This window comes from Hypomesus transpacificus, chromosome 22, assembly GCF_021917145.1.
Source record: "Hypomesus transpacificus isolate Combined female chromosome 22, fHypTra1, whole genome shotgun sequence".
Classification (NCBI taxonomy): Eukaryota; Metazoa; Chordata; class Actinopteri; order Osmeriformes; family Osmeridae; genus Hypomesus; species Hypomesus transpacificus.
This window is the reverse complement of record NC_061081.1, coordinates 13,796,273-13,814,633: the sequence shown is the minus strand read 5'-3', so window position 1 is coordinate 13,814,633 and position 18,361 is coordinate 13,796,273. Positions and strand designations below refer to the sequence as shown.

Here is an 18,361-nt window from a genome sequence, read left to right as displayed (position 1 = left end):
CTGGCCGGATGTGCGTCTCCATTCATGACCTTTCACCCTTCAACTCAAGGCATGAGGCTGGCGGGCTGTAGCATTCGTTTGTTTACGAAAGTCTGAAAACATTAGATAGTAGTTGTTCTCGTTAATACAGTTGTAAAGTAGCTTAACACAACATCACCGGGTGGAACTGTCAGCAGGGTAAGATGGCATGATATGAGTTACGAGTCAAAGTTTGTCACGTTATTCTCATTCCCTTAGCCATTATTGCTAGGTGGCTGTGCTAATCTTCTATGAATATGAACTGAGCGCGCGTTTTGTACTACCAGGGCAGATAGTCAACCAAGTTAGGGCATTGTTTGTATTTTTTTGAGTATCCAGCCAGCAAACTAACGTTTAAATGACAATACGCTAAAGAGGCCTTATCACAAAAGTCTGGACACTTAGCAACCAGCGAACCTAGAGAGCTTAACTAGCTTGCTATTAGCTTAGCATCCTAACTTGCCAACTTATGGAACTTAGCTAGACTAACCATCAGATAATTCTTAAACAATGCTTAAAAAAAGATGAAAACTGTCTGCTTGGTACGGCCTTGTAGTTGCCTTGTGGAAAGACACGTCTGTTTCTCCACAGACATCGGCTTGAGCTGAAGCAATGCCGTCTAGCGTCGGACCGAGCAGTCCAGCCGCTGCTCTTGCCGAAGCTTTGGAGAGCTCTGGCCGTCTCATCGATAGACATCTTCAGGAGGATCGCTGCTTCCCCGACCTGTCAGAACTCCTCAATGTTCCTTCTCACAGTAAGTCTAGACTGTCTCCTCAGGCACCACACCAGTGACTTTGCATCATATGACATGTCAAACGCTCTTATCCGAAGTGACATTCAAATAACGTTCTCAGAGAGAACTAGATACCAAATCAAGGATGAGAAGAGCATTTGTCCTTCACCGCGTTATATGTGGTAATGAAGTCACGTTCTGTATTTTACCAAGCAGAGTGTAAAAACGACTCCCTTTTCTCAGAGTTGATGTGGTCATTTTACAAAATCGTATTTCAAAAAGTCAACTCACGCGTACCGATTTCTTGTCCCGCAGACATGCCCTCCCTGTCTGGGGTATCCGACATGGACTACCCGCTCCAAGGACCGGGGCTTATTAGCATACCGAACCTCCCAGAGCTTAGTGCGGTACGCAGGGTGCCCCTTCCGCCTGAGCTAGTGGAGCAATTCAGCCGTATCCTTTGAGCAGGTGTGAACAGCGCTGGAAGAGTCCTAGCTCTATGAAGCATGGCTCGCTTCATCTGTGGTACTACTTGTGAAAGTCGCCCGTTTTGCTCTTTTGTACAATCGGATGTATTGTTTTGATCTGGACGAATACAAGTCACTTCAAGCGACCCTTAGTCGGAAAATACCTTGACCAGCTTCATAGATATGCAGTGCAACTGCATGATGGGAGTTTTCCCCGAGATATGCCGGGCATGGCTCACCATCGACAACGACATCTTCATGTGGAACTATGAAGATGGGTGAGTGTTCAGATTACATGTTCCAGTCTCTCCTTTCTCTCTGCGGCCGTGGACCAGATGAACAGAGTTCTGACACACCGTGACTGGTGTCTGTCTGTCTCACTGTCTGTCTGTCTGCTGGTGTCTGTCTGTCTGTCTCTCTGTCTGCTGGTGTCTGTCTGTCTCACTGTCTGTCTGTCTGTCTGTCTGTCTGTCTGTCTGTCTCACTGTCTGTCTGTCTGCTGGTGTCTGTCTGTCTGTCTCTCTGTCTGCTGGTGTCTGTCTGTCTCACTGTCTGTCTGTCTGTCTGTGTCTCTGTATGCAGGGGAGACGTGGCGTACTTTGATGGACTGAGTGAAACCATTCTGTCAGTAGGCCTGGTGAAGCCCAAACCAGGTACAGAAGCCCTCACATTGCATTTGGCATGTCATTCATTTGGTATTTTACCCAACGCGGCATAGAAATTGTGCATGTAGACCGTACCCACGGCAGGAAATCAAGTGTCAGAAGTGCGTAGTTTTGTGAGTGAGTCTAGGAACGCTCTGTATTGTAACTGGCACGGTGCTCATGTTTAGAGTGATGCACCACCAGCATACATTGTGTCCTCGTGGTCTTCTGTCCAGGTATTTTCCAGCCACACATCCACTTCCTGTTGGTCTTGGCCACCCCGGTGGATGTGGTGATCCTGGGGCTGAGCTTCCCCAAGGCTCAGGCAGGTGAGTGCGATGCTGCCCTTTACCTGCCCTCCTCCACACCTGCCCTCCTCCACACCTGCCCCTCCTCCACACCTGCCCCTCCTCCACACCTGCCCTCCTCCACACCTGCCCTCCTCCACACCTGCCCCTCCTCCACACCTGCCCCTCCTCCACACCTGCCCTCCTCCACACCTGCCCTCCTCCACACCTGCCCCTCCTCCACACCTGCCCCTCCTCCACACCTGCCCTCCTCCACACCTGCCCTCCTCCACACCTGCCCTCCTCCACACCTGCCCCTCCTCCACACCTGCCCTCCTCCACACCTGCCCCTCCTCCACACCTGCCCTCCTCCACACCTGCCCCTCCTCCACACCTGCCCTCCTCCACACCTGCCCTCCTCCACACCTGCCCTCCTCCACACCTGCCCCTCCTCCACACCTGCCCTTCCTCCACACCTGCCCTCCTCCACACCTGCCCTCCTCCACACCTGCCCCTCCTCCACACCTGCCCTCCTCCACACCTGCCCTCCTCCACACCTGCCCCTCCTCCACACCTGCCCCTCCTCCACACCTGCCCCTCCTCCACACCTGCCCTCCTCCACACCTGCCCCTCCTCCACACCTGCCCTCCTCCACACCTGCCCTCCTCCACACCTGCCCTCCTCCACACCTGCCCCTCCTCCACACCTGCCCTCCTCCACACCTGCCCCTCCTCCACACCTGCCCCTCCTCCACACCTGCCCTCCTCCACACCTGCCCTCCTCCACACCTTCTCCTAGACGGTTGGGGCCTTGGCCGTCATCACCCTCTCTTGGCTGATGTGAAATGTCTCCCCCTCTCTCCCTGCAGGCCTGAACGACAGCATGTCCGGTGGGATGCAGCTGCTGCCCGACCCCCTGTACTCCATCCCCACAGACAACACCTACCTGCTGGCCATCACCTCCACCGACCTGGGTCGCATCTTCCTGGCGGGCAAGGACGGCTGCCTGTACGAGGTGGCCTACCAGGCTGAGGCAGGCTGGTTCAGCCAGCGCTGCAGGAAGATCAACCACTCCAAGAGCAGCCTGTCCTTCCTCGTCCCCTCCCTGCTCCAGTTCTCCTTTTCCGAGGACGGTAAGGAACCGGAGGGGAGAACCAGAGGGCCCCACTCCCTCTGCCCTGCTCCGCTACCCTGCCCCTGCCCCAGTCCCTCTACCCTGCCCCAGTCCCTCTACCCTACCCCAGTCACTCTACCCTGCCCCAGTCCCTCTACCCTGCCCCACTCCCCCTACCCTGCCCCCCTACCCTGCCCCAGTCCCTCTACCCTACCCCAGTCACTCTACCCTGCCCCTGTCCCTCTACCCTGCCCCTGTCCCTCTACCCTGCCCCAGTCCCTCTACCCTGCCCCACTCCCCCTACCCTGCCCCCCTACCCTGCCCCAGTCCCTCTACCCTACCCCAGTCACTCTACCCTGCCCCTGTCCCTCTACCCTGCCCCAGTCCCTCTACCCTGCCCCACTCCCCCTACCCTGCCCCCCTACCCTGCCCCAGTCCCTCTACCCTGCCCCAGTCCCTCTACCCTGCCCCAGTCCCTCTATCCTGCCCCAGTCCCTCTACCCTGCCCCAGTCCCTCTACCCTGCCCCAGTCCCTCTACCAAGCCTCTAATCACGTCCTTGTTGTTTTTGTTGTCCTCTTCAGATCCCATTGTGCAGATCGCCATAGACAACTCCCGCAACATTCTGTTCACGCGCTCTGAGAAGGGAGTCCTGCAGGTACAGCTGTCATCCCCTGGGTGCACGCATCTCTCTCTGCACCACATGGTCATACTGGATCTGCAAATCACCATTAACATAAAGATGGTAGTATTATAAAAATGAATAATCCTACTATCAGTAGTAGTAATAGAATCTGTGTGCTGTGGTTGTTGCCGTTTCAGGTGTACGACCTGGGTTCAGACGGCCAGGGCATGAGTCGAGTGGCGGCCATGTCACTCAACTCCATGGTGGCCGCGGCCGGGAACATCGCCAGGTAACTGTCCTGACTTCACCTCCTCTCTCCTCAACCCAACACCTCAGCCGCCCTCCACAGACAGTGGCTCACGTTTCCCCCCCTCCTCCTCTCCCTCTCCTAGGACCATCGATCGCTCCGTCTTCAAGCCCATCGTCCAAATCTCCGTGATCGACAGGTCCGAGTCGTCAGACTGCCACCTGCTCGCTGTCACTCACGCAGGTAAGAGGAGGCCGCGCTCCAAATCCTGCGCTCTCCGTTCCAACCCGACCTGGTTCTTCACCTCTCTCTCTCTTCCCCGTGTTCAGGGGTGCGGCTGTACTTCAGCACCGCCCCCTTCGCCCCGCCCCACCAGAAGCAGGTGTCCGGCCGTCCCAGCCTGCTGGCTCTGGTCCACGTCCGCCTCCCCCCCGGCTTCTCTGCCTCCTCCACCCTGCAGAAGCCTGCCAAGGTGCACAAGGCTCTCCACAGCAAAGGTAGACCTCACCACTGCGTCAGTCCTCCTGGCCTGCTGGCTCACCTGTCCTCCTCCTCTCTCACTCCTCCAGCTGCTGGCTCACCTGTCCTCCTCCTCTCTCACTCCTCCAGCTGCTGGCTCACCTGTCCTCCTCCTCTCTCACTCCTCCAGCTGCTGGCTCACCTGTCCTCCTCCTCTCTCACTCCTCCAGCTGCTGGCTCACCTGTCCTCTTCCTCTCTCACTCCTCCAGCTGTTTCTCCCTCTAAAGCGCTCTGATTCTCTCCCCCCCCCCCCTCAGGAGTGCTGCTGATGGCGGCGGCAGAGACGGAGGACAGCGACATCCTGTGGTGCATCAACCACGACTCGTTCCCCTTCAAGAAGCCCCTGATGGAGGCCCAGGTAGGAACATCCGGCCCCCTGGTTTACTATTTTTGTAACTTTATTTTTTTACAAATAAATATATATATATATAAAAAAAATTGGATTGTTGTTTTAGGCTTCTCTGTTCTCCCCTCTCCAAAAAAAAGTGAAAAAGAAAGAGTGTAGTCAGTACTTCAACTTTAACCAGAGTCTAAACATGAGTATCTGTACTTCTACTTGAGTGAAGGATGTGTGTACTTTTGCCATCTCTGCTATGCACACACGTGTGTGTGTGTGTGTGTGTTCCTCCAGACGATGTCGGCTGTGGACGGCCACTCCTGGGCCCTGTGTGCCATCAGCGAGGAGCCCCCCCCCAGGATCTCCACCCCCCTGAACAGGGACCACATCCCCCTCACAGACTCCCCTGTGGTGGTGCAGCAGCACGCCGTTCCTCCACAGAAGTTCGTCCTCCTCTCAGCCAAGGTAACCTCAGCTGCGATAACCGTTCTCAAGCTTCCACAGGGCTTGATAACAACCCGTTCATTTGAATCGGGTGTGTTGGAGCTGGGAAACATCTAGAATACGCAGGACTGTGGGCCCGTTCTCCGAATGTCGCTTATTACATCAGAGATCAGATGACCTCATCGTGCTAATCATGATCTGGCTAATTTGGTTCTTCCAACAACCTTGTTGTTTATGATTAGTATAGCTGGATTGAGTTATGCGTTTGTTTAAAAGGGGTATGCATCGATAGTAGAAATCTTGATCAGCAACGCTGCTATTGGCTGCTCACATAAGCTTAAACCTGCTCCCGAGCAGGACTTGTTGCTATGACAGCAAGTCCAGGATGAGCTTCGAAGAACCGAACAATCCAAGATCATAACAAATCGTCAACAATCTGATCCAGCTCACTGAGATAGCCACGTACGGAGAGCGTTCTCCCAGGTCTAGTCCCCTGTGCTAAAAGAGTTGTTGTGTTTCCAGGGCAGTCACATCTTTCACAAGCTGAGGCCTGTGGACCAGCTGCGCCACCTGCTGGTCAGCGGCGCCGGAGGGGAGAGCGACGAGATGGAGCGCTTCTTCAAGCTGCACAGGGTGAGTCTAACCTCTCTCTTTCTCTCTCTCTCTCTGTCTCTTTCTCTGTGTCTCTCTCTCTGTCTCTTTCTCTGTGTCTCTCTCTCTCTCTCTGTCTCTTTCTCTGTGTCTCTCTCTCTCTCTCTCTGTCTCTCTCTCTTTCTCTCTCTCTCTCTGTCTCTTTCTCTGTGTCTCTCTCTCTCTCTCTCTCTGTCTCTTTCTCTGTGTCTCTCTCTCTGTCTCTCTCTCTGTCTCTCTGTCTCTGTCTCTCTCTCTCTCTGTCTCTCTCTTTCTGTCTCTCTCTCTGTCTCTCTCTCTCTCGCCACACACGCACACGCTCACCCCTGTGGACACACCTATGAGTGTGTTGTGACGCTGGCTGTGTTGTCGACAGGAGCAGCATGCGTGTGCTACAGCTCTGATCCTGGCCTGCTCTAGTGCTGCCTGTGACAGGGAGGTGTCCCTCTGGGCCACCAGAGCCTTCTTCAGGTGACCGCACACACACACACACACACACTGCTATACACACACACGCACCTGCACGCTCTGTGTCGTCATGGTGTGTGTGTGTATCAGGTACGGTGGAGAGGCTCAGATGAGGTTTCCCACCGCCCTATCAGCTCCCAGCAACGTTGGACCTCTCATGGGTTCTCCTGTCCCAGGTAGGAACCACCATGCTACAAACACACATCTTCATTCATCATTACATGCGTCTGAAAACATCTTACTCTAAGATTCCTCCCAATGCACTCATCATTCAGTCCCCGTCTGTGGTGTTTTGTGTTTGTTGTATGTTGTTTGTTTGTTGTTTGTCGTGGTTGTTCTTCTAGGATCCCCTGGGCCTGTGGGGAGTCCCTTCCCTAACCCCAGCTTCCTAGCCACTCCTGCCCCAGGTATACCTGCACCCTCCCCCTCCCCCTCCCCCCCAACCCTACCCCAGGTATACCTGCACCCTCCCCCCCCCCCCCCCAACCCTGCCCCAGGTATACCTGCACCCTGTCCTCCCCCTCCCCCCCAACCCTGCCCCAGGTATACCTGCACCCTCCCCCTCCCCCCCAACCCTGCCCCAGGTATACCTGCACCCTCCCCCCCAACCCTACCCCAGGTATACCTGCACCCTCCCCCCCAACCCTACCCCAGGTATACCTGCACCCTCCCCCCCCCCCCCAACCCTGCCCCAGGTATACCTGCACCCTGTCCTCCCCCCCCAACCCTGCCCCAGGTATACCTGCACCCTGTCCTCCCCCTCCCCCCCAACCCTGCCCCAGGTATACCTGCACCCTCCCCCCCAACCCTGCCCCAGGTATACCTGCACCCTGTCCTCCCCCCCAAACCCTGGCCTCAGCACATTAGTAGGGTGAAGGCAGTCCAGTAGAGCCCGACCAATATATCGGCGTGCCGATATTATCGGCGTGCCGATATTATCGGCTGATATTAGACATTTTCAAAATTATCGGTATTTATAAGAGCTATAGGGGATAAATGAATATTCATGTTTTATTTTTATTGTGTTTTTGTTCAAAGGACTTTAAGTTTCATATCTTAAGTTTGTATTTGTATACATTTTATTTATCAGAACTTAAATATATTTTTATGTTCCTCTGTTCTGTTGTGACAATAAAACAAACAAGTTTATTTTTAAACTGCATTATCATATTATTTTAGTGAGGAAATAATAATAGGAGTCAGATGGCTGAGCGGTTAGGGAATCTAAAGGTTGCCAGTTCGATTCAGGCCGTGTCAAATGACGTTGTGTCCTTGGGCAAGGCACTTCACCCTACTTGCCTCGGGGAATGTCCCTGTACTTACTGTAAGTGGCTCTGGATAAGAACGTCTGCTAAAAATGACTAAATGTAAACTACAAATAACATATGTTAGGGCAATCAGTTTGTTTTGTAACGCGTTTCTGGATTTATTTATATTTTTTTATATCGGCCGATATATCAGATTTTGAAATCACCAAATATTTGTATCGGCATCGGCCTTAAAAATCCTTTATCGGTCGGGCTCTACTGTCCAGTCATTGATTTATGTGTGTATGTGTATCCCTTAGGTTTGATTCCTCCCAGTATGTCCACGCCCTTCATCTCGGCCCCGCCCATGCCGCCAGGCTCCGCCCCCATGTCATCTGGCCCAGAGGTGGTCTTCTCTGGGAAGCACAGCGGCATCAGCATCTACTTCACCCGCGTCCTGGGGTCAGGCCCTTCCACCTTTGACCCCCACCTTCTTTTTCTATACATTAGCAGACGTTCGTAGCCAAAAGCAACATACATATTGGAAAGTACAAAACGTCCTAGACTCCCATCACAGTTCAACCTCACTAGCTCATGTTGCTAATGGGCCATCAGTTGTCAGGGTGCACATGCTGATCCGATGACCTGAGTGAAGTGTGTGATGGTGTGTCTGAATCCTGCTCCCTCAGGAACATCTGGGATGGTAGTCTGGCTGTGGAGAAGACGGTCTCGAAAGGAAACCAGACTGTCAGCATGGTGGGTACCAGCAGGACGCTGTCACTGCTGCTGTTAGAGATGGGGATCTGGCGTGAGTCTGTCATACCTGTCTGACTCGCCCTGTCACTGGATCTCTGTCTACCTCACCTTCTCCCCTCTCTCCCTCTCCTCTCCCTCTCTCCCCTCCCTTCTCCTTTCCCTCTCTAACCCTCCCCCTCAGTTGGATAGTACAGTCAGCTCCTCAGATCTGGAGTCTGTGCTTCTGGAGCTACGAGGCCTCAAGGACTTCCTGGACAAGAACGCCCAGTTCAGCCCCTCCTCTCTGGGGGCCCCCAGGTAACCCCCTCCCCTCTCCTGGTACCAGGCCCCCAGGCCTCACATCCACATCAGCCTCTGTAGCGTGACTGTGAGGTGCCTTCCTGCCGTGCTAAGGGCCCCCCTGTCCCCCTGGTCCTCTGCCCCCTACAGCTTCAGCTCCCCGGCCCACCTGCAGCAGCGTCTGCTGGGCTTCATGCGTCCAGACGGGGCCACCTCGCAGCAGGTCCAGCAGGAGCTCCAGAGGAAGTATCACAGTACGTATCTGGTCCCAGACCAGCCTTCCACCTGGTCCCAGACCAGCCTTCCACCTGGTCCCAGACCAGCCTTCCACCTGGTCCCAGACCAGCCTTCCACCTGGTCCCAGACCAGCCTTCCACCTGGTCCCAGACCAGCCTTCCACCTGGTCCCAGACCAGCCTTCCACCTGGTCCCAGACCAGCCTTCCACCTGGTCCCAGACCAGCCTTCCATCTGGTCCCAGACCAGCTTTCCACCTGGTCCCAGACCAGCCTTCCATCTGGTCCCAGACCAGCCTTCCACCTGGTCCCAGACCAGTTATTGACACCCTTCTCGCTCCCCCCTTCCCCCCCCCCCCCAGCTGAGGCCCAGGCCTATGAGAAGATCTCCCTGCAGGGCATCCAGCAGCTGGTGCATCGCTCCTGTCAGACCCTGGCCCTCTGGAAGCTTCTGTGTGACCACCAGTTCAGCCTGGTCCTGTCTGAACTGCCCAAGGTAAACCCTCCCCCCCTCCCCCTCCCCACCAATGGGAGTGAATAGTAGGGCCCCAGAAAAAAGAACGTGTGTGGGGAGTGTGTGCTTATGTGTGTGTGTGCTTATGTGTGTGTGTGTGTGTGCAGGATCTCCAGGAGCAGATGAAAGCCGTGAGCTTCAGGGACCTGGTGACCCGGGGTCGTGAGCTGAGCGGTGCCCTCATCACCGCCCTGGTCAGCGTGTACATCAAGGACAGCGCCTCTGTGGACGCAGTCAGCAGCCACCTGCGGGACGTCTGCCCCCTGCTGTACAGCAGCGACGACAGCGTCTGCGCCAAGGTGGGACACACACATAGACACACACACACACACATAGACACACACACATAGACACACACAGACACACACACGTTCCGTCTTCCTCTTGTCCGTTCTCTCTTTCACTCCCTCGTGCTTCTCTTGCTCCGTCCCTCCCTCACCTCCACACTCTCCCTCCCCCCTCTCTCTCCCTCCCCAGGCGAATGAGCTGCTGCAGGGTTCCAGGCAGGTGCAGAACAAGGCTGATAAGGAGCGCACTCTGAGAGAGTCTCTGCGTCTCTACCAGCAGATCAGCCACCACACTGACCTGGCCCTCGTGTGCTCCCAGTACAGGCAGGGTAGGAGCACGCACACACACTGTCATTCACCCACGCACTCTCCTCCCTGACGCACACACACACACTCTCATTCACCCATGCACTCTCCTCCCTGACGCACACACACTCTCATTCACCCATGCACTCTCCTCCCTGACGCACACACACTCTCATTCACCCATGCACTCTCCTCCCTGACGCACACACACTCTCATTCACCCATGCACTCTCCTCCCTGACACACACACACTCTCATTCACCCATGCACTCTCCTCCCTGACGCACACACACTCTCATTCACCCATGCACTCTCCTCCCTGACACACACACACTCTCATTCACCCATGCACTCTCCTCCCTGACGCACACACACTCTCATTCACCCATGCACTCTCCTCCCTGACACACACACACTCTCATTCACCCACGCACTCTCCTCCCTGACGCACACACACTCTCATTCACCCATGCACTCTCCTCCCTGACGCACACACACTCTCATTCACCCATGCACTCTCCTCCCTGACACACACACACTCTCATTCACCCACGCACTCTCCTCCCTGACGCACACACACTCTCATTCACCCATGCACTCTCCTCCCTGACGCACACACACTCTCATTCACCCATGCACTCTCCTCCCTGACGCACACACACTCTCATTCACCCATGCACTCTCCTCCCTGACGCACACACACTCTCATTCACCCATGCACTCTCCTCCCTGACACACACACACTCTCATTCACCCATGCACTCTCCTCCCTGACGCACACACACTCTCATTCACCCATGCACTCTCCTCCCTGACGCACACACACTCTCATTCACCCATGCACTCTCCTCCCTGACGCACACACACTCTCATTCACCCATGCACTCTCCTCCCTGACACACACACACTCTCATTCACCCATGCACTCTCCTCCCTGACGCACACACACTCTCATTCACCCATGCACTCTCCTCCCTGACACACACACACTCTCATTCACCCATGCACTCTCCTCCCTGACGCACACACACTCTCATTCACCCATGCACTCTCCTCCCTGACACACACACACTCTCATTCACCCACGCACTCTCCTCCCTGACGCACACACACTCTCATTCACCCATGCACTCTCCTCCCTGACGCACACACACTCTCATTCACCCATGCACTCTCCTCCCTGACACACACACACTCTCATTCACCCACGCACTCTCCTCCCTGACGCACACACACTCTCATTCACCCATGCACTCTCCTCCCTGACGCACACACACTCTCATTCACCCATGCACTCTCCTCCCTGACGCACACACACTCTCATTCACCCATGCACTCTCCTCCCTGACGCACACACACTCTCATTCACCCATGCACTCTCCTCCCTGACACACACACACTCTCATTCACCCATGCACTCTCCTCCCTGACGCACACACACTCTCATTCACCCATGCACTCTCCTCCCTGACGCACACACACTCTCATTCACCCATGCACTCTCCTCCCTGACGCACACACACTCTCATTCACCCATGCACTCTCCTCCCTGACGCACACACACTCTCATTCACCCATGCACTCTCCTCCCTGACGCACACACACTCTCATTCACCCATGCACTCTCCTCCCTGACACACACACACACACTCTCATTCACCCACGCACTCTCCTCCCTGACACACACACGCTGTCACTCAATACCTGGTGTGTGTACTGACTGTGTGTGTGTACTGACTGTGTGTGTGTGTGTACTGACTGTGTGTGTGTGTGTTCTGACTGTGTGTGTGTGTGTGTGTGTGTACTGACTGTGTGTGTGTGTGTGTGTGTGTACTGACTGTGTGTGTGTGTGTGTGTACTGACTGTGTGTGTGTGTGTGTGTACTGACTGTGTGTGTGTGTACTGACTGTGTGTGTGTGTGTGTACTGACTGTGTGTGTGTGTGTGTGTACTGACTGACTGTGTGTGTGTGTGTACTGACTGTGTGTGTGTACTGACTGTGTGTGTGTCAGTGCGTTTCTACGAGGGCGTTCTGGAGCTGTGCCTGACGGCAGCAGAGAAGAAGGACCCCCAGAGGCTCGGTCCTCACTTCTACAAGAACGGAGAACCAGAGGAGGACCAGGCGGGCCAGCAGGCCTTCCAGGAGAGGTACCTGCTGGGGAGGGAGGGAGGGGGCGTACTGGGGAGAGAGGCCTGCTTCTGGGGAGGGGTACCATAGGTGTGGAGAGAGGTACATGGGTGTGGAAAGAGTGTAGTTGGGTGTGGAGAGGGTTTATCAAGTCTTGAGATCCTTCCTCCCTCACTGCTATCCCCCCCCCCCCCCCTGCAGGCTGTTGTGTTACAAGTGCATCACAGACACCATGCAGGAGCTGGTGACCCAGAGCAAGGCTGCTCCACAGTCCCCCAGCGTCCCCAAGCAGCCTGGGCCCCCAGTCATGACCTCCGACCCCAACATGCTCAGCAACGAGGACGCCACCGCCCATGTGAGTGGAATGGGAGGGGGGGGGGGGGGGGTGGAGAAGGATGGAAGAAGGTTGCTCTGTCATAGGTCAGGACTTTTATTCAGGTTGTGTACTGTCCATGGGCATTCTCAGTAACCCCCTCTCTCCCTCTCTCTCCCCCTCTCCTCTCCCTCCGTCCTCCTGGTAGTTGGAACAGATGCTCACCCTGGCCCAGAGGTCCCATGATGAACTGTTCCACATAGCCCTGTACAACTGGCTCATCCAGGCCGACCTCACAGACAAGCTGCTGGAGGTGGGACTCCTCTCTCCTCTGACCCGATAACATGATAACCTGGATAACTTATACATGACCTACACATGGAGTACTCGTTGTTTCTTACCTACTGTCTTTCTCTCTCTCTCTCTTTCTCTCTCCTTCTCTTCCTTCCTCCCTCTCGCTCTCTCTCTCTCTCTCTCTCTCTCTCTCTCTCTCTCTCTCTCTCTCTCTCTCTCTCTCCCCCTCCCCCCCAGGTGAACTCCCCCTACCTGGAGGAGCACCTGATGCGTGTGGTGAAGCAGGACCAGGGCCAGGTGAGGAACATGGACATGCTGTGGCGCTACTACGAGAAGAGCCGCAGCTTCGGCAAGGCTGCCCATGTCCTGGCGCGCCTGGCTGACATGCACAGGTACACACACACACACACACATAGGTACACACACGCTAAAGGGTTTATACAGAATAATAACATGCATATGTATTACCAAAATGTTCCACTTATGGTGTGTTCCTGTGTGTGTTCCTGTGTGTGTGTGCAGTACGGAGATCTCTCTGAAGCAGAGGCTGGAGTACATCTCCAGAGCCATCCTGTCTGCCAAGAGCTCCTCCTGCATCTCCACCCAGGGAGCCAACGGAGAGTTCCTCCACGAGCTGGAGGAGAAGATGGAGGTGAGGGGGATGGGTGATGTGGAGGGAGGAAGAGGGGTGACGTGGAGGGGTGATGTGGAGGAAGGAAGAGGGGTGATGTGGAGGGGGATGGGGGGGAGGAGGGGTGATGTGGAGGGAGGAAGAGGGGTGATGTGGAGGGGGATGAGGGGGAGGAGGGGGGTGATGTGGAGGGGGATGGGGGGGAGGAGGGGTGATGTGGAGGGAGGAAGAGGGGTGATGTGGAGGGGGATGGGGGGGGAGGAGGGGTGATGTGGAGGGAGGAAGAGGGGTGACGTGGAGGGGGATGGGGGGGAGGAGGGGTGATGTGGAGGGAGGAAGAGGGGTGATGTGGAGGGGTGATGTGGAGGAAGGAAGAGGGGTGATGTGGAGGGGGATGGGGGGGAGGAGGGGTGATGTGGAGGGAGGAAGAGGGGTGATGTGGAGGGGGATGGGGGGGGAGGAGGGGTGATGTGGAGGGGGATGGGGGGGAGGAGGGGTGTTGTGGAGGAAGGAGGAGGGGTGATGTGGAGGGGGATGGGGGGGAGGAGGGGTGTTGTGGAGGAAGGAGGAGGGGTGATGTGGAGGGGGATGGGGGGGAGGAGGGGTGATGTGGAGGGAGGAAGAGGGGTGATGTGGAGGGGGATGGGGGGGAGGAGGGGTGATGTGGAGGGGGATGGGGGGGAGGAGGGGTGATGTGGAGGGAGGAGGAGGGGTGATGTGGAGGGGGATGGGGGGGAGGAGGGGTGATGTGGAGGGAGGAGGAGGGGTGATGTGGAGGGGGATGGGGGGGAGGAGGGGTGATATGGAGGGAGGAAGAGGGGTGTTGTGGAGGAGGGGTGATGTGGAGGGAGGAGGAGGGGTGATGTGGAGGGGGATGGGGGGAAAAGGGGGGCGGTACAGAGGATGAGGAGAGGTGGGGAGGAAGATGAAGGGGTGGAGGACCGAGGAGAATTGTCTGTGTAGACTCCTCACCCCTTCTTACGTGTGCGTGTGTGTTCATGCTTGTGTGTTTGCTCATGTGTGTGTGTTTGCTCATGTGTGTGTGTTTGCTCGTGTGTGTGTCCCAGGTGGTGAGGATCCAGCTCCAGATCCAGGACACCCTCAGCAGGCAGTACTCCCACCACCCCTCTGTGCAGGGCGCCGTAGCCCAGCTCGACTCCCAGCTCATGGACATCACCAAGGTAACGGCACAGGAAGCACCGCTTGATTGACAGGTCAGCCTGTCGTGTGTTCCGGGGGAAGGGGGGGGCCTAGTGTAGTGAGAGACTGACCCCTGACCTCTGCCCTTGTGTCCAGCTGTATGGGGAGTTTGCGGACCACTTCAGGCTGTCTGAATGCAAGCTGGCCATCATCCACTGTGCTGGTCACTCTGACCCCATCCTGGTCCACTCCCTGTGGCAGGAGATCATGGAGAAAGGTAGGCCTCTCCCCTTTTAGGAGCATTGCGATTGGCTGTGTGATCCTGTACTGTGTTCTGATTGGCCGTGTGTTCCTCTCCTGCGTTCTGATTGGTGGTGTGCTCCCGCGTTGCAGAGCTGGGCGACAGCTTGGCCATGAGCCCAGCGGACAGGATGAGAGCTCTGAGTCTCAAACTGGTCTCACTGGGGAAGGTCTACGCGGGCACACCCAGATACTTCCCCCTAGGTAAGCCGTCACTAACACAAGTGTCTCCCCCACCCCCTCACCTCCATCTCTCATACCCCCTCACCTCCATCTCTCATACCCTCCCACCCCCTCACCTCCATCTCTCATACCCTCCCACCTCCTCACCTCCATCTCTCATACCCCCCCACCCCCTCACCTCCATCTCTCATACCCCCTCACCTCCATCTCTCATACCCCCTCACCTCCATCTCTCATACCCCCCCACCCCCTCACCTCATCTCTCATACCCCCTCACCTCCATCTCTCATACCCCCTCACCTCCATCTCTCATACCCCCTCACCTCCATCTCTCATACCCTCCCACCCCCTCACCTCCATCTCTCATACCCCCTCACCTGGAGGGACCAGGGGCCTGGATCTCTTGGAAAGCAGCTGTCGTGTGTCCTTCTGACGAGAGGAGTCAGGATGTTCAAGCTGTAATTGCTTAATTGTTCTCCTACGCCCTGTGACCTGTTTGAGCTTGTTCACCTAGGGTCTGGAGAGGATTGATTTACGCACACAGACATTTACATGTGCACTCATGGGCACGAACACAAATCTTGTTTGTCATTCTTGAAAACGGTAAGAGTGAACGTATCTCGCTTCTTCCTCCCTCACTGACTCCATTTCCCAGAATTCCTGGTGAAGTTCCTGGAGCAGGAAGTGTGTCGTCTGAACTGGGACGTGGGCTTTGTCACCTTCACCATGCAGGAGATCGGAGTCCAGCTGCCCCACCTGCTGGAGGTCTACGACCAGCTCTTCAAGACACGGGTACGCGCCCCAATACGCTCAATACAGCCAATAACATGCACCGTAATGCATCACATGGTCACCCCAGCCAATAACATGCACCGTAATGCATCACATGGTCACCCCAGCCGATAACATGCACCGTAATGCATTCAGTCACCCCACCTTGGGTGTCCATGAACTCTAAGGCTCATGGGTAATCAATCTACTTGTCTCATCATTCCGTGTGTATGTGTGTATATATATAGTGCCGATCGGACATGTCATGACATCACGTTGCGGTGACGTAGCGTTTTCCATTTTAATGGCGGTTCTGTTTCGGTCTCCAGGACCCGTGCTGGCAGCGTCTGCAGAAGCCTCTCCACCTGGTGGAGTGCATCCACATCCTGCTGTCTGGATACGTGGACGAGCCCAGCAAGGTGCCCACCTACGACAGGTAACTTCCTCCTGCGGGACCCTGGACCTCACCAGGTCGTGACTGAGAGGGGGGGGGACTCTGTCCAGGGGAACTGTGTGAAAGTAGTGCTGTAGGGTGTTTTGTTGTGCTGTTTTCTTAGTGTGTGTGTGTGTGTGTGCCAAGCCTGTGTGTCAGAGCGGTGTCCAACCTTCCTCTACCCCTTTCCCCCCCTCACCTTCACCCTCCTCACCTCCAGGCGCCGGTTCACCAACGTGTGTCTGGACAACATCTGTGGCTACCTGGTGGAGCTTCAGTCCCTGAGCCCTAACTCCGCCCTGCAGCACACCATCGGCAACTTCAAGGCACTGCAGGCCAAGCTGGAGAAGGTTCACTGACCCTCCCCCGGGAGGTAGAGAGGAGGAGGGGAAGGACAACGGACTCTGCTCCGCTGTTTAACATCTGAACACGGATCAAACCGGCTCAAACTTGTACGATCCAGAGCTAGGAACACGACCTAAACGATTCTGTCTTGAGTGTGTCCTGTCTCTTTGGCCTGGCTGTGTGTTTGCCCTGGTTTGTAGCTGTGTGTTTAGTATCTGTCTGGAGAGGGGAACGTGAAGGCTGTCTCTGATGCTGCCGCAGGGACCTCTAGTGGACACCTGATGAACTACATGAGTGAAGATGAGTGACCACCACCAGTAGGGTTTTCTTGTTTTGTCAGACAACCTGCCTGACTTCACACAATTTGTAACTTATTATACACATACATGCATTTGTTGTTTTTGTTTGTGTGGAACAAAAAGTTATGATCCGATTGAGTTTGGAAAACGATAAACAACAGAACACATGGTGAACGGGATTGGTTGCAGACGTGTACTGCCGTCAGACGTTAGCCAATGAGAGTAGAGAGACGCGATTTAACGAATGGGGGGGATACGAGTAGAATGTAGTCTGTCAAACCAATGTTATGAAGTAATCTCTGCTGCTGTGTGAGCCACAGTTTGGACGGAGCGTGGGTCAGAGACACCCTGTCGTCCTGTTACACTCTGGAATCTGTGTCAGGACTGAACACACTGTCCAAGCGTGTGACCTGAGCTCATGTTCTTCCCGCCAAAGCACCATTTTTTTTTTTCCTCCCTCCACTCTGTGTTGTGTTTCAGCCTTGCCTACTGACATCTGTTCACAACCATGTGGGTAATTATGTCCCCTTCAGTCCCGGTGAGCCTGAATCCTCTCTCTGCTGATCCAGGCTCAGTCCTAGCCAGGTCTGTCTGTCAGTCCCGGTGAGCATGAATCCTCTCTCTGCTGATCCAGGCTCAGTCCTAGCCAGGTCTGTCTGTCAGTCCCGGTGAGCCTGAATCCTCTCTTGGCTGATCCAGGCTCAGTCCTAGCCAGGTCTGTCTGTCAGTCCCGGTGAGCCTGAATCCTCTCTCTGCTGATCCAGGCTCAGTCCTAGCCAGGTCTGTCTGTCAGTCCCGGTGAGCCTGAATCCTCTCTTGGCTGATCCAGGCTCAGTCCTAGTCAGGTCTGTCTGTTTCCTCACCCCTTCCCTCTGTCTTTGTGAGGCTGGATCCCAAACGCTGTAGACACAGCTGTGCTGTTGGCCCTGCTTAAGGCATATTCCTACATTTCAACCTTAACTTGACCACAAACATGAAAGTGTATATTTGTTTTTGGATCACGGATCGGTGTGCGAGTCTGTAGAAACACAGAGTTTGGATGAATGTCGTTATGATGAGGATGATGTATGTTGTGTTCTGGTGAAGCGAGCCTCGATCCATGCCTTGCGAAAGGGTGCTGTTTAAAATAGCTATACTTAAATAACGTAGCCTGCAGTTTTTTATAAAAGCGGTGTTTTTACATAGTTATTTCAAATTGTCTCTTGGTTTCTTTGTTTACAGTTTGTATTGCATACTATTAAATAACAAAGAATAAAACATTTCGCAACCTGGTCTTTTTTTGGTGTAGATTAGATTCTGTTTCTGTATTTTACATCGATTCATTTATCTTGTGATATTTGATAGTTCACAGTTGAAATACTGTATATTTG

The 18,361-nt window shown here is 55.0% G+C and overlaps 1 protein-coding gene across 2 annotated transcripts; it reads left to right on the top strand.

Annotated features, from left to right (window-relative positions):
* Window positions 1-33: 33 nt before the first annotated feature.
* Window positions 34-18,262, top strand: nup155 (nucleoporin 155). Of its 2 annotated transcripts, XM_047045179.1 has the most exons (35): window positions 34-177; window positions 610-772; window positions 1,067-1,204; window positions 1,400-1,496; window positions 1,801-1,871; window positions 2,099-2,191; window positions 3,018-3,281; window positions 3,846-3,919; window positions 4,084-4,175; window positions 4,279-4,376; window positions 4,463-4,630; window positions 4,911-5,011; window positions 5,285-5,455; window positions 5,957-6,067; window positions 6,441-6,535; window positions 6,623-6,708; window positions 6,877-6,939; window positions 8,100-8,241; window positions 8,469-8,535; window positions 8,717-8,832; window positions 8,965-9,068; window positions 9,411-9,544; window positions 9,670-9,861; window positions 10,040-10,178; window positions 12,167-12,302; window positions 12,484-12,637; window positions 12,804-12,908; window positions 13,127-13,281; window positions 13,412-13,541; window positions 14,588-14,701; window positions 14,817-14,937; window positions 15,054-15,164; window positions 15,799-15,935; window positions 16,244-16,350; window positions 16,568-18,262. In XM_047045179.1, the coding sequence occupies exons 2-35, from the start codon at window positions 631-633 to the stop codon at window positions 16,704-16,706; spliced, it is 4,167 nt and encodes a 1,388-aa protein (XP_046901135.1). In that variant the 5' UTR covers window positions 34-177; window positions 610-630; the 3' UTR covers window positions 16,707-18,262. The 2 variants fall into 2 exon arrangements, with proteins under 2 accessions (XP_046901135.1, XP_046901136.1); XM_047045180.1 differs by lacking the exon at window positions 6,877-6,939.
* Window positions 18,263-18,361: the final 99 nt, after the last annotated feature.

Excerpts from the sequence above, each read along its gene's own strand:
- nup155 (XM_047045179.1), top strand. The coding sequence starts at position 631 with ATGCCGTCTAGCGTCGGACCGAGCAGTCCAGCCGCTGCTCTTGCCGAA. Across the intron at positions 773-1,066 it reads CCTCAATGTTCCTTCTCACA|ACATGCCCTCCCTGTCTGGG; the intron begins GTAAGTCTAGAC and ends CTTGTCCCGCAG. Across the intron at positions 12,638-12,803 it reads ACGAGGACGCCACCGCCCAT|TTGGAACAGATGCTCACCCT; the intron begins GTGAGTGGAATG and ends TCCTCCTGGTAG.